The sequence below is a fragment of the Euprymna scolopes genome, chromosome 32, assembly GCF_053919585.1.
Source record: "Euprymna scolopes isolate OS-2025 chromosome 32, ASM5391958v1, whole genome shotgun sequence".
In the NCBI taxonomy this organism is placed as follows: Eukaryota; Metazoa; Mollusca; class Cephalopoda; order Sepiida; family Sepiolidae; genus Euprymna; species Euprymna scolopes.
Window position 1 is genome coordinate 53,152,599 of NC_136513.1, and position 21,692 is coordinate 53,174,290.

At 34.2% G+C, this 21,692-nt stretch overlaps 1 protein-coding gene and 1 non-coding gene across 2 annotated transcripts in view; one reads left to right on the forward strand and one right to left on the reverse strand.

The window, feature by feature from the left end:
• Positions 1-18,754, forward strand: part of LOC145256360 (uncharacterized) — a 63,336-nt gene extending 44,582 nt beyond the window's left edge. Inside the window, exons 6-9 of the mRNA XM_080115184.1 lie at positions 4,318-5,195; positions 8,340-8,417; positions 15,948-16,005; positions 17,367-18,754. Of these exons, the coding sequence (XP_079971310.1) occupies positions 4,318-5,195; positions 8,340-8,417; positions 15,948-16,005; positions 17,367-18,605 (2,253 nt within the window). The 3' untranslated portion in view covers positions 18,606-18,754. The remainder of the gene's footprint in view (positions 1-4,317; positions 5,196-8,339; positions 8,418-15,947; positions 16,006-17,366) is intronic.
• Positions 18,755-20,434: 1,680 nt separating this feature from the next.
• Positions 20,435-20,507, reverse strand: Trnar-acg (transfer RNA arginine (anticodon ACG)). Its single transcript has one exon. It is a non-coding gene; the product is annotated as a tRNA-Arg (tRNA).
• Between the last annotated feature and the right edge of the window lie 1,185 nt (positions 20,508-21,692).

Consider the following 21,692-nt stretch of genomic DNA (forward strand, 5'->3'; position numbering starts at 1 on the left):
TGTAAATTGTCTGAAAAATTCCGACAATAGCACGGCCCTTATTCCTCATAAGTATCCATTTTTGTAAATGTTAAATTTTCTTTGGACAATACAGTACACAAGCGACTCTTTGGCACTTGTACAGTTTAATCAAGATATTAAAAAAAATGAAAATACCGAAAAAAGGTTATATTGTGCGTATCCGTTTTGGACTGAAGATCTCCGAAAAAAAAAATTTCATTTAATTTGATCGAGTAGTTTTTTTTATTTTTTTACAGTGGCATGTTGAAGGTAGACATGTTTTAAGTTTTTGAACACGCCACAGAAAGATAACTCAATTTAAAGCACTGACACTCCCTCCCCATCTCTAATACTAGCTTTTCTTCCTAAAAATCGAACATTTTGCTCGGTATCATAACAAATTGTTTTTTCGCTGTAAAACAAAAATACTTGATGAAATTAAGTGAAATATTTTTCGGATACATACAATTTAAACTTTTTTTTTAATATTTTCATTTTTTAATGTCTTGATTAAACTGTACAAGTACCAATTTTTTTTCTATTACAATTTTCATTTGCTAAGTTTATCCGTTTTACTTATTTTGTCAGTTGTGTTTTTAGGAAAACAGTAAAACAGTTGTATCTTTAGGAAAACAGTCGTGTCTTCAGGAAAACAGTGACTAACTTAATTTTTTTTTGTAGAATAATTAATTACTAGCAGGACCTATGGAAATTACAAAATGATACAAAAAATATATTTAATCACCAAATATGTTTTGATAAAGCTCATTTTTCTAGATAGTGCAAAAAATTTGAAAAACAGAAAAACCAGTAACACACGGCAAATATGAGTTTATTACTCTTTCTATGAAAATAGTGTCTATTGTATTTTAAATATAAAGCTGACTACAATGAGATAAATCAATAAGTACTAACAAATACTCAGAAAGTAATATTGTGCTACATAGTTCAATGCAAATAATAAAATCACATTATAAGAGATAATCTTTAATTTACTCCTTCGGTCCAATATTCCTTGGTAGACAATGTTCTTCTTTTTTTGTCCTGTTTCTTTTGAATTTTCTCTTTTTTTACGTTAATATTTTGCAGACTTCTTTCTTTGGTGAAAATGTCTTCATGTCAAAATTATTATGCATTCCTTTCTCACACTATTATGGCAATGACCATATTATTATTATTATAATGATATTTGAAAGCGAGGCTACATCAAAGGGAGGCCACTATAGAAAGAACAAACAGAATATTATAGATATGTGTTTAATAAGTAGACCGACAGGAGTGAGGTCAAACAAAAAATTTAGCCAGAAAATGTGACTAAAAGTTACGTACGGGATATTTTTATTGTTAAGTGACAACAAACAAAAAAGTCAGTCACAAGTCTATGCAGAGCCCGGGAGATGACATGACTCGCTTAAAATGATATAGACATCTGACAATTCTTTTGTAGTTATTCTCAAAATCAATACAAAGACGAATTTATCAACATATAAATTTATTTACAATTTGTCTGTCGAAAAAGAGAGAGACGTTTAACTGTAGGGGTTGGTTTGTGTGTGGCAGCAACGTGGAGAAATGTCAATTACATTGGAAGACTGTCAGTCTGCTGTCTTCTCCCTCTCTTTCTCCCTCCTCTCTTTCTCCCTCTCTTTCTCTCCTTGTTTATGTTATCTACCTTATATAGACATCAACTGACATTCTTGAAATTTAATATTAAAATATTACATTCTCCTTTTTTATTCTGCGTTGTGCAATTCATAACCTCCCGACCTGGAATGTAAATCTTTGTTTTAGGTGACAATTACAATTTCGGTGACTTTCATGGGACACAAGAATGTAGATCAAAAATCCATCTGGAATGTGTGTGTGTGTGTGTGTGTGTACATACCTCTACTTTCATTGGCGTTGCCCCGGGCTCCATATCCAACACTGGGGAGTTTTCTGTCCCTTAGGATTATATAATCAGCCAGTTTGGGATCAGCCAGTTTGATTTTGAGTGAGACACAAGGTAACCGACAGTACCAAGTACAAGTAGATAAGAACAGTCAAGTGATGTTGTGCAATTGTTGATTTCTCTATAAAATATACCCAGTTGTAGATGGCCCACATTATGCTACTTTAGGAATGTCAAATCCGTCCATAAATCCTGGGCCCTCACAGGAACAACTCTCCGACAAAGAAATACATGTCGAACTGAACATCAATGTCAGGTTGCCCAATGAACCTGATGATGAAGAAATGGAAATCAATGATACAATGGGAATAGTAGAGAGCAACACGGAAAGATATACACGCCCAATCAGTCTCCCACCATTTAGACGACCTTCCTGTCACAAAACAAGAACACCAAGAAACTTGTTCTCACAAATGTGCTGAAAATGTAACAAGTTCTCTCGTGCACACAAAAATGACTGACAATTCATTTCATGATTACGGCGGTGAATGACATATATATAGGTAAAAGAGTTGTCTATATCTGTGTTGAAATAGTATCCAAAATTAATCTGCCCTTGGTACAAGAAGTACTGAGGAGTTATCTGCCCCTTAGAATTAAATAAGAAGAAATAGAAGCAGCCAGTTTGGTTTTTGAGTGGAACTCAACAATGAACTGTAGAATAACGTCTTTCATTCTTTACACCAGAATTAATTCGGATGTACACACAGCTGCAAGACTCAGTATCGTGCCATAGCAGCTGAAGAAGCCAGACTTGGTAGTCAGAGAATTTTATCAACCACATTTTGCTTGACATCTCGCCTCCCATATCATTTGACTTGCAAACCCCTCAGTTTCTTTGTGTTGATCATATTAGAACGATCAACAAACGAAATAAAGTCTTTTTATATGTGCTTGTGGTTGGGTTTTATATGTGCTTGTGGTTGGTTTTTATATGTGCTTGTGGTTGGTTTTTATATGTGCTTGTGGTTGGGTTTTATATGTGCTTGTGGTTGGGTTTTATATGTGCTTGTGGTTGGTTTTTATATGTGCTTGTGGTTGGGTTTATACAGGATGTTTTATTCTCTACAATGACACTTTTTTTCATCTTCGACATGTTTCATGTCTGGCTGTGTTGTCTGGTGGTTGGCGATCTCCTTGTCTGTTGAACTAAGACCAACAAAGCTCCTCATGCAAGGAAGACACAAGGAGACATTTGCTGAGTTTTCTTCAAGGTTTTATTGGAGAGAATCGACTTAAGAAGAGAGAGAGACTAAATAACTAAAATTATTTCCTTCATAACCTAGTTTTCTAACTTGAGAATAGATCATATTTCAAAAATCATATGAATTCAAGATAGTGACACAAGACAGCCCCTTTTTACTTACTTATAAAATTTGATTTTCTTAGTTAAAAATAAAACGATCAATTTATATGAATTTTGGAATATGACATTTTTATTCCTTCATAAGTATGTACATAATACAGATTTTTTTAATTATTGTTTTTTAATAAAGGGGAAATTCTGGACAATACCCAAATGTACATAGTTGAGTGGATGAATAAATGGATACTCACTTATTTCAAAAGATTTTTAAACAGCGAAAATGACATGAGTGAACAAGATATAATTAATTAATGATTTCGATCTCTTTCTGCCTCCCTACCAATTTGGAAGAAGATGGCACTGAACGAGTGACTGATTTCTTCCATCAGTTTTGTGTCTTTTTAAATATGTATGAATAAAAAGCTTTAATCACAGAAATTTATTCTTTCAGTATTTGAGGATCATTACAGAAATGTGCACAAAAAATAAAAAAAACAACTGACAACCAAAGTATGAAAAATCATTGTGAACTTTTATGTTTCTCTAATGATTATGACAATTTGGTAGCTGCATGTATGACACAAGGTTTAGTATGCAAGAGTATTAGCTAAGAATATCTAATGAACTTTAACAGCTAACCCTAACTCCAACCCTAATCCTAAAACCCTAATCCTAAAATTAAATCCTAACCCTAACCTAAACCCCTAATCCTAACCTTAAAACTCTAACCCTAAAAGTAAGTCCTAACCCTAAGCACAATCCCTAACCTTGATCATAAACCCTAATCCCAAAACCCTAACCCTAAATCCCAACCCTAATCCTAAACCTTAGCCCTAAACCCTAACCCAAATCTTAAAACTAAATCGTAAACCTAATCCTAAACCCTAACATTAAGCCCTAGCTCTAACCCTAAAATTAACCCTAAATCCTAATATTAAGCTTTAACCCTGAACTTAACTCGCCTATGGGTTTCTTAAGACCTAAATCTAGTTCTGGTTATAGAGAGGGTATTGTTACTTGTTTGAAAAATGATATATCAAATTTCATATTTCCATTACAGGATAAATATGGTGACGACTTAGAAGCAGAAGTTGAACGCATCGTACAAATGACTCTAAATGGTCGAAGTCAAGAGCTTCAGCATGTATCTTTGTATGCACAGCACCAACGAGACAGTGCAAAACAATTGGATGCCACTTACCAGGAGACCGTACGAAGTCGCTACCACGATGGTCACTTCTCATCTTTGTCACGTTCATGTGTCTCTCCTCACTCTTTAGTCTCTAATTCCGAAAAGCTTGTGTCCGATCGTAGAGCGGGAATGTCAGCTCGCAGTGAAAACCAGGATTTATTGAAAACTCGAGCTCACATGTTTACAGAACCCGACAAACCTTTTGTGCCGAAGATACTTAAATCGAATCGCTCATCATTGCTGAATCATTATAAGTACTACAATGCTCCCAAAAGGCAACGAGAGAGGCAGTCGTGTAATGACAATAATGCATCTGCGTTATCTTTTGGTTCAAGAGAAGATGGTAAAGGAGAGGTTCCTGTTCCGAAACCCAGGCAGAAAGCCAATCTTGGAAATACACAGACGCTAACCCGTAAGACGCAGTGTCTGAGTGACGAGGGTGACAAAAGAGTACCCCCGCTTGATATATCTGCAGATGAGGACAAAAATAAGTTTTTCACAAAGAAGTCGACTCCAGTGCTAACAAGGAGCCATGTGAAACTGTCAGACCCTCAGTCTTTGACGGATCTTCCACACAGTTCTGGGAGTTTTAATAAATCCCAAAGTTTACGGATACAAGGCGGACAAACAAAGGATGAAGTAAAACTTGCCTCGGATCACAAGATTGCAGAGAAAAATGCCCGCAAAAAAAGGCATATGACACTTACTTCTGGGCGTGGCTCACGGACGTTTTCTAAGACTGAAAGGTAAGCTATTTTGAAAACTATATTAATCATTTTTAACTCTGTTTACTGAAGCATCAATTTTCACCTGCAGAGAGATGGTAATCAAAACTAGCAAGGCATGTGTCCCGGTGGTGCCTGGGAGAAATATAAAAGATGATTTAACAATATGGAACATCCATACATCTCACTGAGTAAAGTAATGGTTAATATTAACAAATTGGAAAAGATTTTAATTTTCTCTTTTTTACAGTTCTAAGGATGGAATTGAGGATGGGTGAGAGGGCAGAGTCAGCAGGTCAAATGCACAGGTGTTGAACGATATGAGGAGATGACATCACATTTTCAAGCAAAAGAAAAAGGGTTTCTAATTCAGTCTTTCATTGGAAATTAAGAGAAGAGGACACACAAATGATATAAAACTGAATTTAAGCTGAATGTTGCCCCAAGACTCTGTCCATGCATCACCCATTCTGAAGGGTTGCTAGTAACCTAAGAAGTAATTAATTAGGTACGTGGCAACTCTCTCCATGCATAAATTCTCTCTCCAAATAAAACCTTGAAAACTCAGCAGTCTCTTGCATCGTTCATGAGCGAAAAGTTTATTTTGCTGAATTTAAAAAGATGATAACGCCCTTCACACATGGAACAGTGACGACAAAAACAGCAATGATCAAGAGGATAGAAAAACCAGCAGGAGAAGGACATTCATAGAATTTCTAGAACAGATATGTCGATCGTGAGGTGGATGTGTGGTGCAAGTCCCAGGAATAGGAAGTCATCAGAAGAGTTGATGTTTTGTGTCAGAATAGAGTGAGATGATATGGACATGCCAGAATAATGGATGGAGTAAATCCAGTCAGCAGATGTAGGTTGATGGTTAGGTTGATGGTTAGGTTGATGGTTGGGGCGATGGTTAGGTTGATGGTTAGGATGATGGTTGGGGCGATGGTTAGGTTGATGGTTAGGATGATGGTTAGGTTGATGGTTGGGGCGATGGTTAGGTTGATGGTTAGGATGATGGTTAGGGTTAGACCGTGTAAGACCTGGAGTCAATTAGCTAAGGATGACTTTGTCAACTAAGCTCCAACCCCTGTCCCATCACCGCAATGTTGCATCCCTATGCCTGTTTTACAAGTATTTTAATGGAATGTGCTCTGATGAACTCGTTGCACTTGTGCCCCCTTAATGCACATATTCCCTACAAACCCACTTAGCAACAAAATCATACCTCTTTCTGTTTTGACTGAGTATAAAATCGACTTCACAATCTAGTGGGTGCTCTTCTGTAGTTATCTTCATGGCAGGTGCTCAACTGAGCTTCGATCTTTGGTCTCCCTTCCTGTAAAATATTCACAGTAAGAACTCTTCTATCTTCTAACTATTGCTAGCTATCCTCTTTAAAAGAATCTTGTGTTTTCGACATTCAGAAAACATTCAGAAAACCAAAAAATCGATTTAAAATAGAAACAATGGTATCTACTGACTTTTTGTGCCAATTTTAACTAAAAAGCCATTGACTTAATTGACTTAATTGGCATGTGAGAAGTACTTAAATATTACTGCATTATATTAAAAATTATGTTTTCAATCTTTATCATAAAAAAATCCTTGCCATATTTTTGGGGGCACACATGGCATGATAACCAAGCAAAGCATTTATAATTGTTAACGCACAATTTATTAAAAAAATTGGCAATAGCTGCATGCTATTCACCTCCGTTTGGAACTTTCTAGTGTTTTTTAATCAAGCTTTTTATTTTTACTAATTTTCTTCTAATAATGTTTTCTTGAATATTTTTGTCTACCTCATCATTTTTCGTAATTTTTGAACATCTTCATTACTGTAACATGACAATTTTTGAACATCTTCATTACTGTAACAATTAAGTCGAGACCATTAGTTTGCCTTGAAATTCAATATTAGAAATTCTTTACAGTTTACTAGAAGAGATTGGGCTTCTGCACATCATATGCATATCCGTCTCTAACCAAATCCCAAACCACACTATCCAAGCAAGGTAGAATTTATCCAAAAGTTAGTAGTCCCAATCACATTCAATAGCTGGAAGAAGCGCAGAGGCATCCAACTGAAAATTTTGATATGAAAAGTGAGGACAGACATGGAACTGGTGGATGGTGCTAATGCTTTTGGTGTTTGATGTTAGAACCGGGAATAGCTAAAGTATGTCAATCAGTGGGTGGTGATGCGAGATGTTATGAATTCAATTGTTTTGACAAGCTTTGAGCTTAACATTTACTCTTGATCTGAAATGGAACACGTACATCAAATCCGTTGCCAAAGTCGCTGGAAATATGGAATCCTTCTATCGATCCAGTAGATATTTACCTGCTGATGCAATTCTCTACCTGTATAAGAAACAGGTACGTCTGGACAGGAGCTGCTAGAAAGACCTTATCCTGCCTTGATAGAGTTCAAAATAGACTTTGTAGCTTAGTGGGGAATGCTCTTTTTCTCTTCCCTGAAACCTCTTTCTCACAGAAGAGACATTGTGAGCCTGTCTCTGCTTTATCATTATTTTCATAGCAAGTGCTCGTCTGAGTTCCAATATATGGTCCCCTCTCGCCAAACATTCATGAAAAACACTCATCTAGCTGAAAACACTATTAATAATTTCCCCCACTCTTTATCTGTGCCTAAACCTAAACGTAGATTCCATGAACAAAGTTTCTTTCTTAGAACTGTACACTTGTGGAACTCTCTTCTGTTTACCTGCTTTCCAGCTGACTACAATATGGTCATCTTCAAGTCCAATGTAAACAAGTTCTTGATGAGCTGTTCCCCTTAAGTAATTCAATTTATCAAATTTACACTTCTAATGATTACTATGACATTGTCCTTTTGACCACTGTACACTCTTTAACCCTTATCCTCGAGTTGCCTCTGGGCTTTGCTAAGTGGTGATTCCTTTGAAAAAAAAAAAAAAAAAAGAAACAACTAAAAAGAGTTGAATGTCATTACAATTACAATTAAAATCCAATCAGAATTGAACATAACAAACCAATCCATACAATATTTGCCAAAAGTTCCGAGAAAAAAAAAAATTCACGATTTCATCAGCCGCATAATTTATGTTATGACTTTAATCTTACATCTATTATCATAGTAAGAAAATTTTATTAATATTGTATATTATTTATTTTTAGAGAGGAAAAGACTGACCACACAGAGTTCCTGAAAGACGTCACTGACGAAATCTTAATGAAAGGATTGTATACAAACAGGTAAGTATCAATCAGACATAATCATTTTATGATGTTGCGTAAAAGATCCAATTACGATGTGTCTTGAGCTGAATCTAATAACTCAATAATAAAAGATGATGCAATTAAATTACACAAAAATCTGATTACGAAACGAGTAGAAATGATCAGCATACAACAGCGATTTTGGAAAAATATATATCATAAGGAGCTGTTACATAATGGTTAGAGTACTTGGAAAAATCAGTTGTAAAGTGATATTCTCCTGAAGGGTGAAGGTTCAATTTTCAGGTGACCGAAAAATACAATTGCAAATTACTTAAAACCTGTATTCAGGCATGGCTGACGGAATGAGAGCATGCTACCTCTGTGAAGTAAATAAAGAGTTGCGTCTGAAATTCTGTCCAGATTCTTGAGTTCAACAAGATAGATCTGAAGAAGGTCGATGGTTACATTGACTGAAACATTGTGCAAATGACACTCAAGATGAGAACAGTAGTTTGAAGATTCCAATTAAGACAAATAATACGAAAATATATATCATTTTAAAACACGTCTATGTTGTCGTTAAAAGAAAAACAAGCTCCTTCAAGTCAGCATGCCACTGAATTGAGATGCTGAGCAAAGCTAAGCGCATTCTCATCAGACGCTGTCCATCCCTATACATACTGGTATGACTCATTCTAGTAACAAATCTCAATCTTCAAAATGATATCCAGCTTCGAAACCTAATAGGTGATGCCCTTTTCTCTTCCCTGTAACCTCTTTCCCACAGAAGAGACGTTGCCAGCCTGCCTCTACTCTATCACTATTTTCATGGCAAGTGCTTGACTGAACTTCAATCTATGGTCCCCGTTTGCCAAACTTTCACAAAAATCACTCGACTAGCTACAACCTCTATATATGATTTCCTCCACTCTCTAATTGTGCCTAAATCTAAACACAGATTTCATAGACAAAACATCTTTCCCAGGACTGCCCGCCTTTGGAACACTGTTCTGTTGGCCTGCTTCCCAGTTGAATACAACATGGTAGCCTTCAAATCCAATGTAAACAAGTTCTTGTTGAGCCGCCCCATAAATAATCAAATTTAACCCAATCGACACCATTAACAATTATTACACTACCACCTTACATTTATTAACCCTTATCCTCAAGATGCCTTCAGGCCTTGATAAGTGGTGATTTTCAAGTAAAAAAAAACATATTTAACGCTTGGCAACCAGGATGGTGATGGTATTCTCCATGTTCACCTACAAAAGAAGACTAAATCTATTTTCACTTAAGCAGCGAAAAATGTGAAGAGACCTGATTCTAGCATGCAACATCATCAACTTGACTAGTTGTTATCTCCACAGTTATCTGCAGAAGATTTATCATCATCATTAGGGTACGACAAGAGAATATTCTTTTCATTATTTCGACTCTCGAGTATTTATTAGTTAATATCTTTAATTGAATGTTTTTATATAGAGTGATATGGTTCTCGATTGATTAACTGTGTCGGATATATACTCGAGAGTCAAAACAATGATAAGAATATTCTGTTGTTATAGCCCTAGTTATAACTCGTTTCATTTCAATAGAAGAAAGGCAACATTTTCTCTAGTTTAACTAAAAGCAACTACTTAATTGGTGTGTCAGAAGTGCTTAAATATTACCGCATTATTTAAAAAAGAATTAGTTTTCAATCTTTATTGTTAAAAAAATCCTTGATATATTTCTTTGAGTATATGGGACATAATAACAAGGTAACTCAGTTATGCTAAAAACAAAGCATTTATGATTGTTAATGCACAATTTATTAAAAAAAAAAAAAATAGCAATAGTTACCTCCCTTAGTAACTTTCTGGTGTTTTTTTTAGCCAAACATATTATTTTTGTTAATTTTCGTCAAAAAATGTTTTCTTTAATATATATTTTTCTATCACATCGTCTTTTGTAATTTCTGGATATGTTCATTACTGTAACATGACAATTACGTAAAGACTATTAGTTTGCCTTGAAATTCAATATTAAAAATTTTGAAGATAGTGTAGTTGCATCTTTGCAGCCTGCCAGGGTTGTTGTGATAATAATGCCTACCATATCCAGGTTTAAAATTGCTTTGCACGGACATATATTGATGCAATATCTTCTGTTTTTTTTATATATAACTTGATGTACTTTTTGCTAATAAAGCTGATTGATTGATTGATTGATTGATTGATTGAGCCTCTGAACCATGAGTATTAGAAAGTGAGCATACAAAATATTAAATCTGTCTGACCCCTGGACAAGAGCAGGATGATGTTAAATGAATACAGATTTAATTAATCTTTAATTTGAGTAAAATTATTTTTTATAAAAAGCAAGATATAGTACAAAGCCAAAACGGAGTGACGTGGCATAGTTATCAGAATTCGTCTACTTGGTCTTTCTCTAAACTAGTTTCAATCACCAAAAGGTTTTTTTGCGATTCCAATTAATTATCTCGACTCTAGTATGTATGTATATGAATATATATATGTATGTATGTATGTATGCATGTGTGTGTATATATATATATATATATATATATATATATATATATATATATATATATGAAGGATTTTTATAGCACTGGGGGAAATGCCATTATTGAAATTGAGGAAACAAAACAAAAATAATTTTAGGATTTAGAGTTGGGCTTGTTTTCACATAAATTTAATGTAAAATAATTCACCATTTCGAGACCATTCTAGCGTTTTAGGACAGTTGACCAATTTATTTTTTATGGGAGATAAATCGTGCACTTTTCTTTAATGAAAGATCTGTTTTTTTTTTTTTTTTTTTTTTTTAAATGCTTATATGTAGCTTACTGAAGAATTTTGTTCAGTTGGGAGCTTGCCACTCGGACTTAATGTTATTGTTAAGACTAAAGAAGGTTTTAGGAGGAGGAAGCTTGCCACTCGTACCTAGGTTTAGAAGTAGGATTAAGGGAGTTTTTTTTAAGAGGACGCTTGACATCCATATTTATGGTTAGTGGTTCATAATTATTGGCTTTTGAAAATGTTATACCTTAGATTTTGAACATCAAATTACTTTTAAATATGTAAACTTACATAAATGAGGGATGTGAAACTTTACAAGAATTAAGACGGCAAACAAAAATAAATTTGATTTAAAACAAGTGACGTCACTGCAACAGAAAACGTAATGCTTGGAAAATTTATTAAGTATTTTTTGCCCACCTATTTAAATATCAAAAAACATTTGTTCACAAATTTTGGATGAATTTGATTTTTATTTTCAATTACAATTCTTGTCTGAGTAACATATTATTTCGTTAAACTTTTCAGTTTAAGACGTTTTTTATTTCTCAACTTCATTTGAAGCTGAGCACCCCCTTACAAATATTTAAATATTGATATTGCATTTCTTTTTATAATTGGGTAGATTAGTGTCCACTCGATTATAATCTGCTGAAAAAAATTGTAAAAAGGACGAAAATAAAAAAATATTGGGGGTGGGGAGTGTTAAAAATTATAAAATTAAAGAGAGGGGGAGAGATTATGTGACATATAGACTGCATGCATTAATAGAAGTGCAGGAGAAAAAAAAGGAAAGAAAAAGGAAAAAAGAAAGAAGAACGGTCAAGTATAGTAAAGATTATGAGTGAGGGGGAAGAGAGGTACTAGGAAATCATTAAAGGAAGAGGTGAAAGGAAATAAGTAGCTCTCAAAGGGGGCGGGGCAGAAGGAGGTAGATGGAGACAACTAAGAAAACCATATGCAAGGAGAGAAAGAAAGAAATGATTAAGTGGGAGAAGGGTTGCAAATAACGGAAGTTGAGAGATGTGACCGGAAATGAAGCAGACGTTTAACTTTTAATTTTAATTTTTTTTAATTAAAAAAATTTTTTTTACATGGTAGTCACCACTTATCAAGGCCCGGAAGCCACTCGGGGATAAGGGTTATTGCATGTACAGTAATCAATGGGATAATATCGTAGTAATCGTTAGTAATGGAGATTTGGTAAAGTGTCTTACTTAAGGAGGTGGTTTATTAGGAATTTATTTATGTTGGACTTGAAGACATCCAAGTTGTAGTCAGGTGGGAAACAGGCAAATGGAAGAGAGTTCCACAGGCGTACACTTCTAAGAAAGAAGCTTTGTTCATGGAATCTACGTTTTGATTTAGGCACAGATAAAGAATGGGGAAAATTATTGACAAGTTATTTCAGCTAAATGGGTGTTTTTCGTGAAAGATTGGCGAGGGGGGACCAGAGATTGGAACTCAGACGAGCACTTGCCATGAAAAAAACAAAGACAGGCTCACAACATCTCTTCTGTGGGAGAGAGGTTGTAGAGAAGAGGAAAAGGCATCCCCCACTAAGCCACAAAGTCTATTTTGTACTCTGTCAAGGCAGGATAGGTTGTTTTTAGCAGCTCCTGCCCAGATATGGCAGCAGTACTCCATCTTTGGATGTACTTGGCTTTTATACAGATAGAGAATTGCATCAGTAGTGAGATATCTTCTGGAGCGATAGAAGGATCCCACCATTTTCCCGGCGACCTTGGCAACAGACTTGATGTACTTGTTCCATTTCAGATCAAGAGTAAAGGTCAAGCCCAGAAGCTTGTCAAAACATGAAGCCTCCCCAAGACGAGAGCCATCCATTTCAATTGATGCCAGATGGGGATCAGAGCATTGATGATGTAAAGATAGGAGTTTGGTTTTAGATGCATTAAAAGTAACCAGCCACTTCTTCCCCCACTGTACCACACGCTCAAGATCAGAGGAGAGAGAATCAGAGAGAACTTTGTCATTTACAGCCTTTGATGTGTTGCCATAGATGGTCGTGTCATCAGCATAGATGTCAACGAATGATTTAAGTATGTGTTTTGGGAGATCATTGATGTAGATTAGGAAAAGAGTTGGGCCCATGATGGACCGCTGAAGGACTCCAGCATTAATACTGTGGGCCTCTGATTTCTGCCCATCAACCACTACTCTTATGAACCTATCAGAGAGAAATCATTTAATAATTGAGAAAACATTTCCAGTTATACTGTAGCTGGAAATATTGTGAAGTAGGCCTTTATCGAAGGCCGTTGATTTTTCAAGAGCAATTGGCTTAGAAAGGAAGCCTTTTCCAAGAGATTCAATAATCCTATGAGATATAACCGTTAGTACATCTGCTGTAGATCTAGCAGAACGGAAACCATATTGCATGTCACTAAGAAGGTTATTTCTGTTGAGGTGGTTAACTACTTCTTTATTTAATATGGATTCCAACAACTTACTCATGACACACAGGAGACTTATTGGTCTGTATTGAGAGAAAATTTTTATTTTATTTTAAGTAAATTGAACTTTATTTTTTCTTCATTTGAGGACTGCTTTCTTCTGTGAAAAGCAACCATTTATTAAGTCGCCTGACGAGGACTTGTGGCTTTAACCGGCCATCTGTCTGAAACATTAGCATGTCCAGTGTCGCAACCATGTAAATTTGTTTATATTGATAAAAATATAACTTTCTCTTCTTTTATTGAGCACTCTTAATAACCTCGTTAAATTTATTAGTTATCACTTTTGAATACCTTTAAATTGGTATATATATATATATATATATATATATAATATAATATAATATAACTATTTCATTTATTCACATAAATTTATTATATGAAAGTATAGATTTATGCGTAAACTTTAAGTATTTACTTCAAAAGTGCTCAATACGTAGGTAGAGCTAGTTAGTAATTTATAAAATATATATGGCGATTAAGCTACACTGAATATTCTGCGTTTCATCCAACTATAGGATTCGTCAGGCTTATGCGCGAATTCTGTCGTTGCTTCTTGTTTTTATACATGTTGAGGATTACTAGTTGGCCAATCAGCTTTCTAGTATCCACCGCGCCCCTTCCTACCAGCCAATGAGCATGCATTTTATCAAACAAATATATATATATATATAATATATATATATATATATATATATATATATATATATATATTTCCTAATTTTATGCAGGTACAAAATTTCATGATGGCAATCATGATAAGAAGACCCGTTTTAATGTTCATGATTAAAAGTGGGAAATGAGGAAAAAAAATTTAATAGGGGAGGCCAGCTGACTGGTTTCACCCTTTCATAAGCTGGATCTAGGGATTTCTTTTTATTTTTTTTATTAATAAAATCGAATGAAATAGGAGACGATATGTTTAAAAAATAGTGATATAATGTATTACAAAAAAACAAAAAAAAACAAAACAAGGTACACTATATGTTTAAAATAACAATACGTATGATATCACCCAGAGACTGATCACGTTCAAACCTAAGAGACAAGGCTTCTTTAAGCGAACGTGAATAGTCTCCAAGATCTTCAGGTGATAGTTTGAATGAGCATGACTGAGAATAGTGAATGAGTCGGTGCTAAAGTTCCTGGCACATTCCGGGTTTTTAAGCAAATGTTCAGCTATGGAAGACCCGGATGTATTAATAAAAAAAACTCTGTGGGTAGGTAAGTCCCATTTTTTTTTTCTCATTTCCCACTTTTAATCATGAACATCAAAACAGGTCTTCCTGTCATGATTGCGATATATATATATTAGTATTGGGATGATTAATCGGAATTGGGAATTGGAAAAATAGGAGCTTTTTGGGGTATCGGAATCAGTATTGGTATCAGAATCAAAAAAATTTTAGCCTATTTTCTGACACCAAAACCGATTCCTTAAATTATCATTTTTTGTTTGATTTTTATTTAAGAGACATTTTCCACTGCTTGTAGTAATAATAAAATAATAAATATTTATTGATTTAAACTTAAAGTAAGACTAAAATCTCTAGATCACCCCCTCACAAGTGTGTTTTTACGTTTGAGAAAATATAGGCGCATTTAAGATGTGTTTTTACGGTAACCGGGACAAAATAACACTTTTATATTAGAGTCAAATATTTAGAGATTTATAAAGAATCGGAATTGATAATTGTATCAGAATAGGGATTTAATTTAGTATGCAATTGGTAATTGTATCAGAATCAGTAAAAATACTGGAATCGTCCCATCACTAATATATATATATATATATATATATATATATATATATATATATATATATATATATATATATACACACTAGATAAAACAGCTGGAGGATCTAGTGTACTACTAAAACTCAGTGAATTTTGTGATATTGCTTTTCACTATACACACATCTATTAACTACAAGAAAGCAATATATTTATTTAAAACTGGATGACATTATAAAAGATGAATGATAGTTGACAAAAGCTACGGAAATGTTTTTTTTCTAAGCAGCAGCCGTAATGTGTTTGCTTGTTTGAATTCAGCAGCAGCTTTACCAACCAATGTTGAAGTTAATAAACAATGCATTTAATACACAATTGTATATGACAGATCTTGTGCCGTGTGTGGCGAGTATCAAAAGCCTGTCCTATCATGGCGATTTTTTTCAATCTTTTTTACCTTCTTTTTCTAAATCATAAATCGCAGAAATTATTTTTGCATGAGTTCAGAAGAAATTTTTACTCCTGGTCTCTAATTTTATTTTACAGGAGTATTCAAAGAGTATTTGATGCTCATGCAAGGAAAAGAAAGGACCAATTAAATGAGGTACGTTTACAAAAACACTTTTATTATCTTGTGCTTAATATGAAAATATGTGTGAATCCATATAAATGCGTAAACCCATGCACACACACACACATGCGTACATACACCACACACACATGACATATATTTTTTTTTCATAGTCCTTAGCATTCAAAATCAAAAGGCGTAAATTCATTTGTATACACATTGATTGTGCATACACGCCTGAATAAAAACAAATAATTATATTTTGGACCAATCAGAAAATTTTCTAAATTTATTCAAAATGGTCTTTCTGGGAGCCACTTTGATCCCTTAAAAAAACAGATTTTTCCTCAATAAACCAGTTGAGCTGAAATCCATGGACTACCATCATTAGTGCTCCTTCTGTTGGGCTTTGTGCCTGCTTACATGTCAACTCATGTATTTTCACACTTACAAAGCACACACACACTTTTTGAATCCCTCTGTTCTTGTCCGCTCAGTCAAATCCAAACGTATTCAATGAAATATTCCAAACTTTCTCACTGAACTCTCTTCCTAATACGAAATCAAATGAACATTGACCCTTAAAAACAACTTTCAATGAATTATAATTTATTTAATTGAGCAGAGAAGTTTTGATTACAATTTCCTGATCCCTGTAACGTGCGGCTCTTAATTAATCGATTCAGACTTTTTCAATGTCTCAGCTAATGAATCCCCCTTGTTTTTACAAGAACTCTAAAAAAGTATTCACAAACATTCTATGTTTTTTTGCTGCTGTAAACTTCCATTTAAATATAAAATATCTCTTTTGTTGGTATATGCTTTCTGAACTCATTATTTTATTTTGTTTACAACAATGTCTCTCGTATTCTCATGTTTAAACATAAACTTAAAATCTTTTATCAATGTGTATGGGCATACAGAGTGCGCTTTGTCACTCAAATCTCTGTCAGCACTCTGAAATCGATGACCCCATCTCCTAACTGTGGCCTCTCCTTAACAAACTTTCACAAAAAACACTTGATTAGCTACAACCATTATATACGATTTCCCCCATGTTCTATCTGTGCCTAAATCTAAATGGAGATTTCATGAACAAAGCTTCTTTCCTAGAACTGCCCACCAGTGGAACACTGTTCTGTTGGTCTGCTTCCCAGTTGAATACAACATGGTAGCCTTCAAATCCGATGTAAACAAGTTCTTGTTGAGCTGTCCCATAAATAATCAAATTTTACCCAATTTACACCATTAACAATTACTAAACTGCCACCTTACATTAATTAACCTTTATCCTCGAGTGGCTTTCGAGCCTTGATAAGTTGTGACTCCCAAGTAAAAAAAAAATTAATTCAATTTCTGTCTTGTTTCATTTTTTTTTTCTTTTTAAATTTCAGGTTGAGACGAGGAAACTGTTCACAAAGTTACAAAAGGACCTTGACCTTGCGAAGAATGATGTTAAAGTATCCCCAAAACGAATACCTTCTTCAAGTTTGGCTTCTGTTGAGGTAACCAGAAAGGATCCAGACCAGGATGCAGTTCCTCTGTCACCATTAATTTTGAAAGAATATGAGGAGAAAATATTCCGCGATGAAAATTCCCCCATCACCTCCGAAGTTCACAGTTCAACGGATGATAATATTCTCCGTGCAAGTGACGAAGATGATCTGACGCAGAAGGTACAAGAAGTTGAGGAGTTGAAGAATACGAACGTTAGTTGCGAAAAACCTGGAAATGATTATGAGGATGGAAGTCTTGTTGAAGAGAAAACAAATCTCTATAGAAAACCTGTTAATAATTGCGACAATAAAAATCTTGTTGGAGGGAAGACAAAGAATGTCACAGATCCATTAACATCTGATGCGCCCAAACCAATACCTCGACCTCGGCAAGTTCAAACTGAAAAGGATCAAAATCAAGACGCAATTTCTGTACCACCATTAATGCCGAAAGAAAATGAGAAGGTAATTCGGAATGAAAGCATCCCTGTTGCTTCCAAAGTTCAAAGTTCGATGGATGATAATGCGTTCCGTGCAAATTATGACAACGATCAAATAGAGAAAGTACAAGAATGTGAGTTGTTGAAGAATACAAATGGTAATTGTAAAACGCTTGAAAATAATTATGGTGATGAAAGTAGTTTTGACAGTGAGAAGGCAAAGAATGTCCTAGAGCAACTAGAATCTAGTGTTCCCAAACCAGTACCTCGACCTCGACCACGTCGGAAGAGTTCTACAACAAATGTTATCAGCAGTATTACATCTTCGGAACTTTTGTCGGATGCAACGGAGAAAATAGTGTTGCAAAACAGTGATCCAAAATCTACAGAATTGAATGGAACTGCTTTTCAAAGTTCCGTGATTTCGGGTAAGTCTGCGAGTGGGACAACATCGAAAGAACATTCTAAAGTTTCTTGTTCTTCTGGTATCAGACAGTTGTCTGATTTTGATTCGGAACAAAATTTGATGGAAAATAAAAAAAAGAATTCTTTGAATAGCCTTAATGCGGATCAGAAAGAAAAAGAAGAAATGGTTTCCGCAGTCAAATCTGCCGATGAAGATGAATACAATGATGATTTTGAAGATGATGATGACGACGATGACGGCAATGTTGATATGAGTGACAGTGATTTTTGAGATGTTTCTGTTATGGTTACGATTAGATTTTCTCTTTTAAAACGATAAAATCTTCCACAGCATAAATCACTTGGAAAAACAATTATTTAAAAAAAAAAAATGATTTATTATTTTATTTCATACAAGGGAAATACCTGTCCCAGGACAGGTAAAATGAATTCTCAGAACTGAACAGTTTTGCACCATTTACAAGGACTAAAATCAATTTACCCACTTATGAGGATTAAAATAAGGTTATAGAGTTTGGTTTCCTAGTTGTAGATCCACTAAAACCTGAGTGTCTATTAAAGAGTGCTCAATGGAGGACAGAGGAGGTATATAGTCTGTTTATTGTACAAGCATTATTAGTTACATATGTGCATACATGTTTCAGTGGAATTTCAATTCAGACAGACCCACCTCATCAGACTGAAAGTCGCTTCTTTTTTCGGTCTGATGAGGTGGGTCTGTCTGAATTGGAATTCCACTGAAACATGTATGCACATATGTAACCAATAATGTTTATATAATAAACATACTATATATATATATATATATATATATATATATATATATATATATATAACGACTAGAATATATTAGTCCTGAAATAGGTAAAATGAATTTCCTGAACAGAACTTTCTTTCACAAATGTTATGCTCCATGCTGACAAATAAAATCAAAACATAAACTGCTACTTAAACTTATGTTTAGAATCCTTATTTAAATTTTTACCAAAATCCATTATATGATTCTCGTACTAAAAAATATATAAAATTTTAAAATGTCTTTACAATAAATTAAAATTTAGGGAACCTTGATTTTTTTTTTATGTTGAATGATTACAGAACAAATATTTCAATTTTAAAATAGGAGATTGTACCCATATTATGGCCTCAACTACCTCTGCAAAAAAAAAAAAATCCTTAAGATATTCAAAAGAAACTTAAATTTGGGTTATTAATTGATGTTTAATGTTTATTGTTAAGATTTCATAAAATTTTCCGAATTTTCATGAAGGACTTTCTTTGCTGCTTTGCATAAAACTAAATTAAATATAGTCATGTTAACTTATGTGTTATTATGTGTTATAAAATTAACAATGATCGGTTAATTAGTTTAGGAGTGAAACCTACACATAGAAATATATAAACATTAGCATGTACCTAACTTTATATATGTAAATAGATAATTTGGAAATATAAAAGCGTGATATTTTTTTCACTGCATGACGTTATTAACCTGGCGGATCGCATTAACTTATCGGATGCGGAACTTGCCTTATACTTTATGGATGTTACTCAGCAAGTTAATCGTCTACGACTCGATCCGTAATTTAGGGAATACATGATGTTGCCTGGTTGGTAAGGTTCTTTCAACTCATGCAACATTTCTTGAACCATCTGGTTATGGCGTGAAAATCATTAAAAACAGTTGCAACTACTTTCCGATTTTTTCGGATTTATGTAATTATGCCCTCTTTTAAAGTTGATGAGTTCTTATTCTTCTGATGAGTCAGGGTGGGAAATATTAAAAACATTGACATAATAATTATAACGATTGTTTTATATATATATATATATACCTGAAGTCTCTTTACTAGTAAAAACAAATTATATTAAAAACTAGTGGCTGCGCCGTGTCGGCACACACAACGTCGAGTCAAACACAAAATCGAGTACACTCAACATCAAGTACACTCAACATCGTCTTACCATCAACGCTTACCCTGTGAACTCGGAGTATGGGAAATTCCCATATGCACAAAACAAAATCACTGGAAAAACAAAAATATCCTAAGGGTAAGAATAATGAGTAAATGTTGGATAAAATGATGGTTAAAATTATTACGAACTTGCCAGGATTTGAACCTGGAATCTTCTAATCCGTAGTCAGACACGTTATCCATTGTGTCACAAGTCCTGTCCGTATGCTGAAAGATGTTACAACGACTGTATACAGACAGTGCTAAATTCCAGTAACTTTTTTGACAATTGCACGAAAAGACTCCAAAACCCTTATTTCAGACTTTTTGTGTGACTCGGCGTTGTTCATTACAAACCATATATAGATAAGGACAATCTAGGGACTCACACCTTTCAGGGAAAAAAAAGAATTTTTCAATTTAGTGCATCTGTTTGAAAGTTTTATTGGTATATATATATACACACACACACACAAATAAATAAACATTTAGAATTTTATTAATAGTATAAATAAAGTCTCATTGCAATTCAAAAATATTCTTATGAAGACAGATTAGATGTTGTGACCAGATTTTTTGTTTAATTAGTTTTCAACTCAGATATAATAGACCCAAATATAAGAAAAACAGATATAAAAGAGATCTTTTCTGCTCCCAAATTAGAGCGTGTGTTAATGTACAGTGTAACCTGGATATAAGTGTAGGACCAGAAAAAAAGTCTCTTATATCTGACTTACACACACACACACATATATATATATATATATATATATATATATATATATATATATATATATATATATATATATATATATTTATTCACATAGCAAACTTAATACTTATTGGTGTTAAGGTCCCTTCTATGTAACAGATTTGGCAAACTATAAATTTATATATTAGATTCATATTTAAATGTTGATGTCACCCCCTTCAGCCGGTCGGTTGAGATGATTGTCGACCTCAGAACTCTTCCACTCCAATTACGGCAGCCTGAAAACGACCCGACTCTGGCGGTTTGCAGCTCACTATTTTCGTCCTTCCAGTGACCACTGCCGGTGATAATTCTTAGCCGTTTTAATGTTGCTGGTATTGGTAGTGACAGAATTATCAGTTGGTCGTCTAAATTTATACTCTGGACCTGACGTTGTGTACTCACTTACCGGCGAACATCGCCGATAAGAGAGCCGTGGATTTTAGTGTGGGGAAAAAGGAAATAAAAACGATTCCACACACGAATAAACAATTAATCTGGGTTTATTCATAATAATAATGGTCTAATAATATTTCAGAGTTTGAAGGAAGTTGGCTGTAGCTATTTTAAAACGGTAGCTTGTGACTCGAGTTCAGATAAGTTTTTCGGCCATTGGAGATACGTGTTTTAAGTCAAAAGCCATCTCTGCCCG